General features: G+C 40.7%; 1 protein-coding gene across 2 annotated transcripts; it reads right to left on the bottom strand.

Annotated features, from left to right (window-relative positions):
* Positions 1-2,765: 2,765 nt before the first annotated feature.
* On the bottom strand, positions 2,766-13,614 carry prrt1 (proline-rich transmembrane protein 1). 2 transcript variants are annotated; one of them, XM_026155970.2, is made up of 4 exons: positions 13,331-13,614; positions 9,856-10,193; positions 6,845-7,036; positions 2,766-3,957 (listed from the first exon to the last, which is right to left on the bottom strand). In XM_026155970.2, exons 1-4 carry the CDS (start codon positions 13,347-13,349, stop codon positions 3,781-3,783), a joined length of 726 nt encoding a protein of 241 aa, XP_026011755.1. In that variant the 5' UTR covers positions 13,350-13,614; the 3' UTR covers positions 2,766-3,780. The 2 variants fall into 2 exon arrangements, with proteins under 2 accessions (XP_026011755.1, XP_026011756.1); XM_026155971.2 differs by lacking the exon at positions 13,331-13,614 and adding an exon at positions 11,534-11,674.
* Between the last annotated feature and the right edge of the window lie 280 nt (positions 13,615-13,894).

The following is a 13,894-nucleotide window of genomic DNA, read 5'->3' as shown; positions in this document are numbered from 1 at the left end:
AGGACTGTATATACACTGAGAGCTCAGGGGTCCCCAAAACTCACATACAGACACTGCTTTCACTTTTTTCGTGCTTTTACTTTTATTTACAGCAACAGTTGTTGCTTGTTTGGAACCTAAAGTGACCATAATTGTCTTTAGCTTACAATATAAAGCACCTTGAGGCAACCATTATTGTGATTTGGTGCTATATAAATAAAACTGAATTGAATTGAATTGAGAGGGTGGATCACCTAATGCTAACAACCTTGGTCAGTAATGCTTTAATGCTAAATATTTTTATTTGTAAGTCACTTGAACTCAGGTCTCGCCTGGCCTTTAAACTGTTTGTCAGTCATTTGTCCATTTACTTTTGAACATATGAAAATAGCTCAGTTAAACCCTTTGACCTAAAGCTGAAAGTCTGCACTTCAATCACATCTTGATTCTAGGATTTAACGTCCACTGTGGTGACAAAACGACAAAAAAATACTGTCCAAAGACTTAATGGTGTGGAAAGGGAGTGAAATCAACCTTGTGGTGGTTCCAGAGGGGAAAAGATCCATTTATAATTATTAATCGTGTTTTCGATAACTGTGGGTTTGATAATGAGTCTTTTTTTCATCCATTCCGGACCAAAGAGGCAAAAAAAAAAGATGGCCAGGAAACAACATGAAAGTGACCGATGTGATATGATTTTACATGTTTATACAGTAAAACAGTTAAGGAAGGTTTATTAATTTTAATGTGCAGAGCCCAAAACCTGCAGCACATCCTGTGATTAAACAGAAGATAGCAAGAGACACTGTAGTCCATGTTCTGACAGAGGAAGGAAAAAAGAGACAGAGAGAGGCAGAAAACCGGGGCAACTATAAATAGCATCCTAGTGATGAGGGAGAGAGGAGATGCCATAGAGACCGAGAGGATGGAGAGGTGAAAAACAGACCCAAAGAATGAGACGCTGTCTTCGTCGATTTCTTGTTCACAGCTCAAAATTATTGTTTTATTCATTACTCAAACAACTGAAGTCAGAAACAACCAATGCATGTGCAGCACAGCCATGAACATAATTAAAATAATAAACCCCAAGAGAACCACATGTACACGGTAATTTTTGGCTCTTTGAACAAGCAACCCGCTGCATTTACAAGCCGAAAAACAAAACAGAGAAATGAAAAGGAAATAAGGAACACACATCCCAGCTGTAGCGCCAACAGCTGCAGTTCATCCCATCAGAAAGGATTGCATACGAAGATGCAGCCGAGCAGCAGACAAACTAGGAGTGACTCCATTCAGTCAGCACACTCACTGCCAGAGCCTTCTGTGCAATTATAATACTAAACAGCCCTGTGTTTCATTTAACATTGATTTTAATTCAGTGTCACCATACTGACTGGGCTTGTATTTGCACTGGGAAAAAGAAAATGTGAGTCTTAAGAGGAAAATTTTATTTTTATTCCTGCTTAGAAACTACTTTGACATTTTGGGAGACACATTTATTTAGCTCTCCTGCAGAGAATGAGACAAGATGAGATGAGAATACTGACGCTCATATTTTAGCACTGAGGGGGAGCTAATTTAGCTAAGTCCAAAATATAATAAAAAATACACTTATTAGCATCTCTAAAGCTTAATACTTAGAACATTACATCTATTTACTATATATAATACAAGAAGAAAGTGTAAAAATAAATTTAGAGATGCTTAAAGGCAGATTTTGAAACAATTGGACATAGCTAGCAGTTTCCCGCTCTTTTCCAGGTTTTATGCTAAGCTAGCTAAGCTAATATCTCAAGGCCACAGGTAGTAAAACTCTCTACAGGAAAGATATTTCATTCTCTAAAATGCTGATCCATTTTAAATGCTGAAACACAACTCCTCTAACATGTTTGGGAGTCACATAGCATTTTTAATCTTAACTTGTTAAAGCAGTTTCAAAACAACGACAGTGTTAGCGATTAGCAGCCTGTTTAGGTTTAGTGTTCTTTTTTGTTCCAGCTTCAAATTGTTATTGTTTTATTCCTGTTACTTACATTTTACATGCAACAGAATAAATAAAATGTACCTAAAAGGATTGAATAACATGGGATTTGTAAAATAAGTAATTATTGTGGGTTAAATTCCTGTCTCAGATTAAAAATATCAATATAAATGTTTTTCAATGTGTTAAACAATATATAAATAATAATATTAAAACTGTTAGGTAATTATCAAATTATAAACTTTCCCTATTGTGTTAATATTTTTATAAAACTTTTTTTTTTTGGAATATTGTCGTCCTAGGGATCAACAGAGATATGTTAATAGGTCCAATAACTCCTAAGAGGAGAAAGAGAGTATGAGAGAGTCATAGGTTCATCTAAGGTAATATGATAGAGCTGAAAGTGCTACAATAGAACACAGGCATTAAGTTTTCCTCTCTCTCACACTAGAAACATTCATTTTACCACCCCGGAAACCTGACTTTATAGTTTACACAGTAACGGTGGAGCCACAGAATTGCATGAAAACAAACTCTGTAGATAAAATTAAAGGAGCCACACTTCTAGCCTTAGTATTTAAGAGAAATGGAAGCAAACTGAGGATGACATGCAGGATTATGTTGCCTCATTCTTCTAATTTTTCACTAAGTCTCATAAAAAGTGTTTTAAAGATTAAATAGCAAGAGATGTGCAACACAAAAAAGGCTAACACACTTCTAAAATGCTATATTCGCAAACCTAATATTTAAAGACTTATCATCTAAGTTGTCTCCTTTTCTTGTTTTGACAGTAGCTTCGTTGACATCTTGAAAAATACTTCAGCACACATTTATTTCAGGGAAATGTTCCCAAGAGCAGCAGCATTTTTTTTTTTTTTGCACTAAAAGCCCATTAGCTTAGATTTATATTCATGCACTGTAAAAACTATAAATGTAAGCAGCTGCATCATCTCGTCCTGTTACTACAAAGTGCAATATCATAGTGGTAAGATATCAAATTCAGGCCAATTCAATCAGTCCGACAAATTCAATAAAACAGCGATATACTGCAAATTATAGCAGACAAAGTCTATGCATGGGTAAATACTGGATAAATGAATAAATTTCAGATTATAAATAAATAACACATAGTTCATATAGTATCATTTTAAACAGATAAGTGTTGATATAATACATAAACAGAAATATATACTCTGATTGGTCAGTCCAGTCTGCATTTGGCATGTTATAAATGTACATCGACTATCCCCTCTGACACTTCTACACTGCAAATCAGCACTGCTTCCACATGGCACGCATAAAGAAGAGAACACATGTATATCTGCACCAGCGAGACATAAATAAGCTAAATAAACCTTTTTTTTTTTTTTAAATGAGGCATCTGAAATTTCATCAACCGTGGGGGTCGCCACTTGGTCAATTTTGCTGCTAAAATATGTAACACACACACAGCGGCCTATCCTCTCATCCAAACACATCAGTGAAGGACGTATAAATTAATCAGCATCACATGAATTGTTAATGCAAGGAGCTTTGTTTCCCTCCTGCAGCTCATATCTAGGTGTAAATATTAAGCGGCCGCTGTGATAACAGCAAAGCTGGGCCTCGTTTGACAGCTGTTTGCATTTGGACGACAGCTGTGGTTGGTTGTGAGTGTGTGATGGCGGCAGGTTAGGTCAGAGCTGTGTGTGTGTGGCTGTATGCAGAGGGCCAGCAGCAGTTTTGAGTGCATTTTTTTTAATGCTTCTACATCCTCATAATGATTGAGAGTTAGCTAGCTAATACAGGCCATGATTTCCCAGCAGGACTTAATAGTGGAGTTACGGCTCCCAGTCGTCATCGTGGTGCTGCGATGCTATGATGACTACCACGGTGAGGATGGTGCACAGAACAATGGAGGCGATGCCAACCGCCAGACTGATGAAGGAGAAGTTGCGCGCCTCGCGGGAGGCTATTTCCGCCGTCACCATGTCCCCTCTGGCTATCGCCGTACGCACCTAAGTGAGAAGGAGGGAGGAGAAATTCGAAAATGTGTTACGCAACAAGCAGATACACGAGTGGGAGCAGGAGAGAGTCTGAAACAGCATGAATGGATCGATTTCACTGCAGCACAGGCTGAATGTGCAGTAACACCCTATAACATCATATAGAGCTCAGACCGGTGGGTCCATGCCCTGTCAGATCAGCTCAGCGCACAGCCAGCTGAGCAGGCCCAGAGGAAAAAATCCATTCTGTCCCATTGCACTGACAATGGTGCAGTTATGTAATGATGTGGTCTGTTGAGTGCGTGTTGGTCAGCACAGTCTGCCATTAGATAAACAACAGAGCAACATAAAAGTATGAAAGTCACCAGACGGAGCTCTAACTTTACACCACCTGCACAGAAAAACAGCATTTAAAAAAAACAAAAAAAACTGCGCCTGCTGATGCAGATTATGTAGAGGTGACATCAGTGAATCCACAAAGTAACATCTTCCATCTGTTTTTTTTTTTTTTTGTATGATTATGAATCACAAAATACTGGCTCCTGGTTTGCAGTCGGTAAATTCATAGCCACGTTGTTTTCTGTATTTCAGATCCTATCTTGGCAGGAAGAAAGAGCCACAGCCTGTTTTGACACAAACAGTCAAGGGATGAATGATCTTTCCTGACAGTCACATGCAGCTGGAAGGCTTTTTTTTTTTTTTTAAATTCACAACCCATTAAAAAGATAAAGATAAAATAATTTTGCCTGAAAACCTTTATATATGTGCCATTTTACAAGAGTTGCTTTCCAAAATATATGTCAAGGCTTGAGATAATTTAGTTTTCTCATTTGTAGTGTCACAAAGTGTGAAGTATCTCATTCTTCTGCGACTAAGGGCTCCAGTGTTGCCCTAAAAACTACTGAAAATACACAAGAGAGCAACAAGTGACACATCCCCTACAAACTGTAGATAAAAGATGGATGTAGGCACCCTTTTGCTTAACTGCCTTTGCCGTTTTATTTTTTGGAAACCTGCAGTGACATATTTCAGTAGTAGCGAGTCGGTAAAAGTGAAATCCAGGGTTTTTTTTGGTTGTCCTTAAAATTAATCGCATAAAGGTACAAGTCCATTTTTAAAACTACCGTAAACACAGTTCAGAGGTCCAATTCAGTGACGTGAATAAGGTGAAGCGAAGCTCAACAAACAGCTAGCGGCATAATCGACACCTACTTGACAATTACCTCCCACAGGACCACCGCAGTAGATGTACCACAGATTTTTCACACAATGATGTAGTTCTGCTGTAAATTTGGACATTTTGACGTGGAGGTCTGAGGAAAACTGTAGTTTCTGTCACATTCAATAACCTACACATGTCAAAGCCATAGATACGCAGTTCTGCTGTTGCCTTTACTGAGCTGTTCACTTATCAACAAATGTGTAGTCTTTCAGAGCTTAAAATAATTCCACAAAATGTATTTGGCTCCTTCCTAAATACTTAGTTTTTTGCATATTTGTCCCACTTACATGTGTTAGACCATCAAACAACTTTGAAAATTAGACAAAGATACCCTGAGTAAATATAAAATTACATTTCTGATTTCATTTATTAAGGGAAAAGGTTAGCTAAACCTACCTGCACCCTATACCTGGTTTTGGCAGCAGGAACTTTAATCAAGTGTGTGTGATGCTTGGTGGTAAGACTTTCATATCACTGTGTAGGAATCTTGTCCCACTTTTCTTCACAAAATTGCTTTTATTCAGCCAGATCGAAGCGTTTTCCACCACAAACAGCCCGTTTAAGGTCATGCCAAAGCATGTCAATCGTTTTAAATCCAGACTTTGACTCAGCCATTCCAAAACCTTCATTTTGTTTATTTCTGAGCTATTCAGAGGTGAACTTTCTGGGTTGTTTTGGCTCATGCTGCATAACCGAAGTAAACTTGAGCTTCAGGGTGTAAACTGATGATTTTCAAGATTTTCTGGTAGACAGCAGTTTGATCAATTACAGCAAGCCCAGAGTCCAGAAGAGGCAACCCAGCCCCAGACCAGCACCCTACCATGTTACTCTCCCATTTTTGTCCAGTCTCTTTCTTACTGTTGAACTCTGACCTTAACTGAGAAAAGTGAGGCCTGCAGCTCTTTAGATGTTGTTCTGGTTCTTTTGTGACCTCCTGGATGATTCGTCGATTTGCTTTTGGAGTAATTTAGGTAGGCTGGACACTCCTGTTACTCCATTTGTATACAGTGGCTCTCACCGTGGTTCACTGGAGTCCCAAAACATTTGAAATGGCTTTGTAACCCATTCCAGACTGATAGATGTCAGTGACTTTGTTTCTCAGGTGTGTTTCTTCAGACTGTGGCATAATGTGTTACTTTTTGAGATCTTTTATCCTTCTTCAGGAAGGCTAGCTAAAATTTAACTCAACTTTCAAAAACTGTAGGGCATGTAAATAAATTTGGATAGCTTTTTATCCCTCAATCAATAAAATCATAATTTAAAAACGTCATTTTGTATTTTCTCTGCTTATCAAATATTACAATTTGTATGATAATATGAAACATTTAAATGTAAGAAAGATACCTGTTCTGTTTACTGAGAACCACACGGCTCGGCTGTTTCTAGAAATTATTGAGAAATTACTGGAAGTAAAATATTCTCTTAAATATTGATTTTATAGAGTCTTGTTTTAACGTGCAAAGAAAGAGCTTTAAGTCACTGAAAGTTTTTGTCTTATTTTACAGGACGACAAGAAAAACTGCAGGATTTCTATCATTTATCATTTTAAATGGGAGCGTCTGCGTCTGCAAATAAAATGGCTTTAAAGTGAAAATTCATCGCAAAGTCATCTGTAAAGGTGATATTATATCGATATGAAAGCCACAGATGAAAAGGAGACTATGAAGCAGCATTAACCTGCACTGCTTTGATGATCGCAATGATGCCTGTTGGCCAGAAGCAGCAGACGGTGGTGAGCACTGCGATGGGCAGGTAGTCGTGCGGCGGTCGGCGGTCCATTAGGGTGATGCTCGGTGGCATTTGCATGGGGTGAATCTGGCCCGGTGGGATCCCCGGGTGAGTTCCTCCAGCCGGCATGTAGGGCTGACCCTGAACAGAGAGAGAGAGGAGGAGAAGATGGAGAGCGGTGCTTTTAAAACAGTCCAGCAGCTTGCAAAGCTCTTTCCACACCAAAACACAGAGGAACACGCTAATGTGAGTGAAGAAGGGCACAGCAGCCGGGCAGCAGGAAGCAGAGCCTGCTAGGATCGCTGGTGTCAGAGGGGGCATTCGGATTTTTGATTGTCTCATTTTTAATTTAAATGAATTTCTCACAGTTGGACGAGACGTTGGAGGCGACCTAATCGTGGCGCGGAGGCACTGAACATTAGCTCTCTATGCCAAGTGGACAATTTTAGCTTTATTTTAAACCACCTGCGGAGCTGAAACGTGACTGCACTGCACCGTACAGTCATATCTGTAATTACCATTAGCTGTGAGACGAGATATCAGAGTGCAGTGCCGCTTTCAGCCTGTCGGGATTAAAAATTATGTTCAGTACTTGGGGTTTTTTTTCAATTAGATGCAAGAAACGCATCACAATTCGCTCTGCTTGAGCTGTGCATGTTTATCAGCTCAGCAGGCCAGACAGAAATACACTTAAAAAAAAGAAAAAAAAGGAAAAGGATTTTGTGATTTTGTGCTGCAGTGCAGATTTTGCTCTCGATATTATTCTCCTCGCATTCAAACCCACGCTGCTTTTAAGAAATTACCGACGGGAAGCTGGACAGCTGCACTTTCAGATGTCTGATGATTCACAGTCTCTTTCAGAGGCCTCGTTTTACAACTTTGATGTTAGTTCAGGGTAAAATATAAATTGTTTGATCTATTAACGTGGACGAACGTGTGGCTGTAGTTCAAAAATCCACTGTGTTCTCCAGCAACATTGAATGGGCAAAGAGTACAGATTGGTCTTTATAATACATGATGTTGAAGCTTAATAGTTCAACCAAGGATTTATGTCGTCTGCTCAAATGGTCTCATTCCTGTCATTGCTGTTATTAATATATTAGAATACTCCGAAGCTCCCAGGACAGTGAGATGAGACCTGGAGAGGTAAAACTCTGCTGCAGAATTAGAAAAACAGGAAAAGATTTAATATTTATCATCCTCTGACCCCTCAAATATCCCCATCTGTCAGAGATGCTAAATTTATGAAATTTATGTTTTATTTTTGAAAAATGAGCCTCAGAAAAACAGTAGAAACTGAACAATACAGAGAGAAGCAGCTCTACTTGTCCTTCAACCCTCCTCCACCTACAAGTACTGGCCTTTAACTTCAGTTTAAACTTATTTAGTGCTGTACATGTTTTAGTTCCTCCCTGCAGTCATCAACTATATTGTTAGTTTACAGCTGTGCTGCACTTCCTTTGTTCTGCAGAGCCCCTGATGTCCCTTGTGGGGACATTTTTAATTTCATGCACGCAAATTATTGTCTTGATAATTTGGAATAATGCTCCTCTAATGATTTCACAGTATTTTGCAACCCAGATCCGAGCTTGAGTGTCATAAGATGCTCTTACGCATCGGCATCGTCTGTTGTGAAGGACATCTCCTGCGCAGCCAGTTATTCCTGCTGATCGTGTGTCTGTGCAAAAGCAGCAGCAAAGCCCAAAGAAAAAATATGGATCTCTTTATGCAAAATTAGCTTCTCTTAAAATCTAATTGTCTTGTTTATGAAGGATTTGTGCACAAATTATTTTTTAAAAAAAAGCTTTACAATGACGTTCAGCAACAAAAGATTTGCTTTCTTTTTTGTTGTTGCTGTTTTGTATATGAATTGATTTAAAATCAGCCAAATCAATTAATTTTACTGGCTTGAACTGCTGCTCTGTGACTCATTTTTCAAACTTACGGCTCCTCTAATGTACGAATATTGTATTAGCATTTATATTCCACCTCAGTGACGCACTCAGTTATGTATTAGAGTGTAAAAAAAGCAGTATAATTTATGTAATGTGGGTTAACTGATTACATTGATATTAATTAACTGACACGTCAGCTTTCATGTATTATAATTTATGTGTGGCTTCCAGACGATCTTTCACTTTAAGCACACTTTACCACGAAGTACCGATTTCACCCGTCAGGCTCAAAGCTCAGAGAAATATCTCGATTGTTATGAGAATCAAACAAACACACTCAGCCTGTTTTTGCTGGAAAGCTGCACACAAAAATGAAACCACATGTCCTCTAGCCTGAAAAATGTCCTACGCCTTTATATAAGTACAAGGACAATCAATGCAAATTACTTCAGCCTAATAATGCAACAACGTGCAGAATTAGCCTGCATGTTTACGTCCCTGTCTGACCCTGCAAAATTAATGAAATGAAAGCAACACCAAAGAGCTTATTCAAAACACTGCTGTGTGCATCATTAATCATTAAAAATGATCATTCATCATCATTAAAGATATTTAAAATCATACGAGAGGCTCTTTGTGGGCTGGTGGGACACGAGCCTGATGAATAAAGACATGCTCACTGGAACAAATCAGGTGGTTTGTAATTTTCCTTTTTCTGACTGAGCTTTCCGGACATTTATTGCTGATTATGTGGGGAAAAAAGAGACATCGTTTGATTAATAAATGTCCAGCTAATTGACGCAACAGCAGGTGCCACAAACGAAGCAGAAAATGAGCAAATTACTTCACAAAATGCGCATTTTCTCTGAAGATAGAGACAAGCCCCTGAGATAACAGAAGAACGTTTGATTCCCTGCATAATAAGCATCGAATGACATTTAGTGGATCTTACTGAGGAGTGAATTATGGACAATTTTAAACGAGCCGGAAAGAAGTGTAGAGGTTTAATTCTGCTGCAGCCTGCTGCCAGAGCTGTGAAATCTTTCAAGGCTGTGTCTCACTCACCGATGCCATGGGGTAGACGGGAACGTAAGCTGTGCACGGCTGCAGCTGAAGCGGGTAGCCCGGGTGGAGGTATCCCACAGGAGGGTGCGCCATGGTGCCTCCCGGAGCCTGGGTCTGGACAGTGTAGCCCTGCGGGGCTCCCGGAGGCCCCATCGGGGCACACTGGAACTGAGTTTCTTGGAGGTATCCCTCTGAACCCGGAGGAGGAGGCGGAGGAGGGTAGTTGGGCTGGGTGCCCGGCGCGGGAGGCATGTTGGGGTGCTGGGGCATGTTGGGGTCCTGTGGGCCGGGCAGGTACGGAGGAGGCTGCATGGTCTGACGGCCAGAGTCATCGAGCCCTGAGAGTGGAAGAGGGAGGAAAGATGAGGAAAGGTAGGTGAGCAGTCAGAAATAGACAAGGCAGAGGAAGAACAATAAAAGAAACAGATGTAAGAGCGAGAGCGTGTTATCTAACTCGAGCACGGCTACACGTGTGTTTGCATGTTGGCTCTAATATGTCTTATTTCACTGCCGAGGAGGAGAGAAAAAAAACAATTACACGGAGCACAGCTCTTCAGCAAGACTTAAAAAAGCAGCTACAAAGCCTGACATTTCCAACCTGCGCAGGCTAATGATGACAGTGATTGGCATTTTCACTGCCGGCAAAGGAAAAGAAGAAAGGCCTTTTTCTCTGCTTATCCTTCACAAAGAAGTTTATTAGCAGCAGAAATTTGGCATTTCAGGTGTCGAGAAACACGTCCCGAAGCATCTGTCTGCTTCTGGACGTCTGAACACTTTAATGCTCACACCTCTGCTCCCTTTGTGTTTGCTTAACACTGAAAACAACTGAGAGGGTGTTGCGTTGTCGAAGCGGGGAGGTGGCTGAGATAATCCAAGTTGACAGGGACATGAGGAGGAAGAAAAGGAGAAAAAAAAAAAGAATGGAGATGGATGGAGGAATAGAAGAGGGAGGATTTGATGAGACATGAAGAAGAAGAGCAGGAGGCAGTGTCAGCGAGCGGGAGAGAAGCTGGGTGATGAGGGATGACGACTTGTGCGCTCGGGGGACCGGTTTTACGTAAGAGGCCCCAACCCTGTCACAAGCAGGAAGTGGACCAGAAAGAGACAGAGGGGAAAGGAGCGAGCGCGAGGAGGAAGACACCTTTGAAAGGTCATCACGTGATGAGCAGAAAATATATCAGAGTGTGTGTGTGTGTGCGCAGCATCTTTGGCAATTATAACTTGAATTCCATATAAAATAACATGAGACGTCACATTATTTTCTTCTTTATGATAAAGATCTTAATAGCGCAACGACCTGCATCCAGATGAGAGAAATAAAACTGTGGGAACACTCAAGCCGAGTAGTTAATTTAATCGCTCGTCATTACTCTGCAAAATGCAATCACGCGCAGTGTTTTGTCATCACTTCAACAACAGATTTAAGCTAAAATACACATTTTCTTCTGTTATTTCACTGAATAAATAATGATAATGTTTCTTTTTAATTAAATCTCTTCCATTTTCTGCCTTAATGTTTGAATTCTGTGCAGGAATAGATCACTGTCTTAAGCAAGTTGTCTGCTACTGATCCAATTCTAGCCATCATTATAGATCAATAGTCTTTTAATCAAATATATATTGATTTTTTCCCCTTTCCATTAAACTGTAATGCTTAAACATTAAAGGGACAGTTCACCTCAAAATCAAATGTAGATCAAATTCATCCATCTCAGTTGTTTTGGCACGTGCTGTCCAGTTTTTTAAGGGATCAGGTGCAGAAATGCTCCTCTTCTCTTGGATATAATGGAAGTAAAGTACTGCCTTGTGGTACTCAACATGCTAAAAAAAAAAGCTTATATTGGGAAAAACCCAGCAGCAGCACCTCTTCACAGAAATAATGACCAGGTTACTCAAAAAGAAAATCTTGATGTGAGCAGTTTCATGCGGAAACTCCCAAACTACTCCAGCCAGCTGCATGAAAGTGTCAGCCTGTCCAGGCGAGGCTGTGACAGAGTGACGGCATTTAAACATTCATGGCTTCCTCTCTCAGATCAGCTGTAACGTCTCACAGCTCAGCAGCCATCTTGAAACATCCCTGGACTCTTGCTTGGCCAGCAAAGTTTAAATTTGCCTTAATCTCAGTGATCACTGGGACATAAAACAGTTGAATCTGTAGCATCCATCTATCTTCCACTTGGTTGCATTTTATTCCAAGTAAAGTGAGCATTTCTGAGCTGGTTTGGTGCCGATATCATAAAAAGTCACACTAAAAACAGCTGAGATCAATAAACAACAGGTTAAGGCCCGAGGTAGGATATGTCTGATTTGGGGTAAAGTGTCCCTTTAAGGTCGCAGTCAATCTGCAGCGCCCACAGCTGCAGATTTTACTGACCAGAAGCCGTCAAACACACCTAATCAGAAATATTGATTTTCTCTGTTGAGTTACAACCTGAGACATTTTGAGCTGTGGGAAATGTTTGATGATTCACCCAGAAGCATGCACAGAGCTGTGGCAGTGGCACACCTGAATGTGATGCTGCCCTCGAGTTAGAACTAAAACCGAGTCCGTCTGTCATCAGCAAAATGCCTGTAATACTCTCTTCTTGAGGCATTTGCTACTTAGAAGCTTGGAACAGTTAACTAATACCTGTACATCCATTTAGCTGAACACATTAACGTCCCTGCTGTATTTTAATGGTTTTGCATTCCCATGAGTGTCTTCTGAGCATCAGCAGATGTCCATCCATTGTTTAATTATAGCCTCTCAGATCTGATTAAAGCACAAGACAGCGGTCACGTTTACAGCCGGCTCCACATTATGCTCTTCACACCTCCTGAGGCAAGATCAGGTGTCATCGTCTACTTTGTTTTACTGTTTATTTGAATATTTTTAAGAGGAAAGATGCAGTTCACCAGCAACATCAGTAACTGGTGCTTCAAATTCTAAAATATTAGAAAGTGGAAGGATTAAAGTGTGTGTGTGTCTGTGGAAGAGAGGCTCGGGTTCACGAGCAATAAATGGTTGTTAAAGGCGTGCACGCGCAAAGGACACCCACATCCTGTCTATAGTCAGGAGAGATGTACGTAGGCCCGTGCGTAATGATGTGAGACATATATAACAGAGGGGAGGAAAAATAGGGAACAGGGAGTCCAGGAGGGATGTGAAAGCTCAGTGAAGAAAATCTGAACATGAAAATAAACTAAATGTAAAAGAAATAAATTCAGCAGATACACACAGAAAGTCTGATGATATTAGTTTAAAGTCTCCACGGCCCTGCGGTTATTTTTTCCAACCCCCACCAAAGCTGCACCCACACAGCGGTGCATCATCTTGTAGACACAGCAGAAGCAAAAGCGGATGGAGAGGTTGACAAGGGGGCAGCTGGGAAAAGCGCAGATGACAGCAAACTAGAAAAAACCAAAACACACACACATATATATAGGCCGATGCCCTGGATCTGCCTTCGTGCTTCAGACAATTAAAACGCCTCACCGTGCTTTTCTGACGACATGCTTTCAGATCTTCTGTCCGCCTCCTTTGATCGGATCTATTTTTTTTCCTTTACTCCAGTTGGTGGTGAAAATCCTCCTTCAAGTGCGCGATGATGCAGACTTTTAATCCAAACGGGTGCAGCCCATCCTTAGGATGTTTTCATCTTTATTTCTTTAGCGGCAGTAACAACTTGAGGTGTTTTTTCTTCTTCCTTTGTTGCTTTAAACCCGGCTCTGTCACCGCGCACAGCTCCGTTCAGCTCCCCCTCCTCTCCTCTCCTCTCTGTGCGCGCAGGGCAGTCTAATAATGTTTCTCCGCTAACGCGTCGCTGTACATTGAATTAATGAGACACAAAGCTATCGCTGTCTTAAAGCGACAGCTCGGACTCGGGCAGCGCGCACAGGCAGCAGGCTGGAACATCCCATTACAGCTCAACAAACGAGGCAGTCTCTGAATTGGATGGATCTCTCTCACCGCCCTCCCTCACACATCTTGTCCTCACATGATGACAGATTTGTAGTTAAGAAACCCAGAAGAATAGACCCATGCAAACAAACAAACAAA

The sequence above is a fragment of the Astatotilapia calliptera genome, chromosome 22, assembly GCF_964374335.1.
Source record: "Astatotilapia calliptera chromosome 22, fAstCal68.1, whole genome shotgun sequence".
NCBI lineage: Eukaryota > Metazoa > Chordata > Actinopteri > Cichliformes > Cichlidae > Astatotilapia > Astatotilapia calliptera.
This window is presented reverse-complemented; position numbering and strand designations above follow the sequence as displayed.

Coding starts and splice junctions, on each gene's coding strand:
- prrt1 (XM_026155970.2), bottom strand. Junction 7,037..9,855: donor CCGTCTACCCCATGGCATCG/GTGAGTGAGACA, acceptor CTCTCTGTTCAG/GGTCAGCCCTACATGCCGGC. Junction 3,958..6,844: donor CGATCATCAAAGCAGTGCAG/GTTAATGCTGCT, acceptor CTTCTCACTTAG/GTGCGTACGGCGATAGCCAG.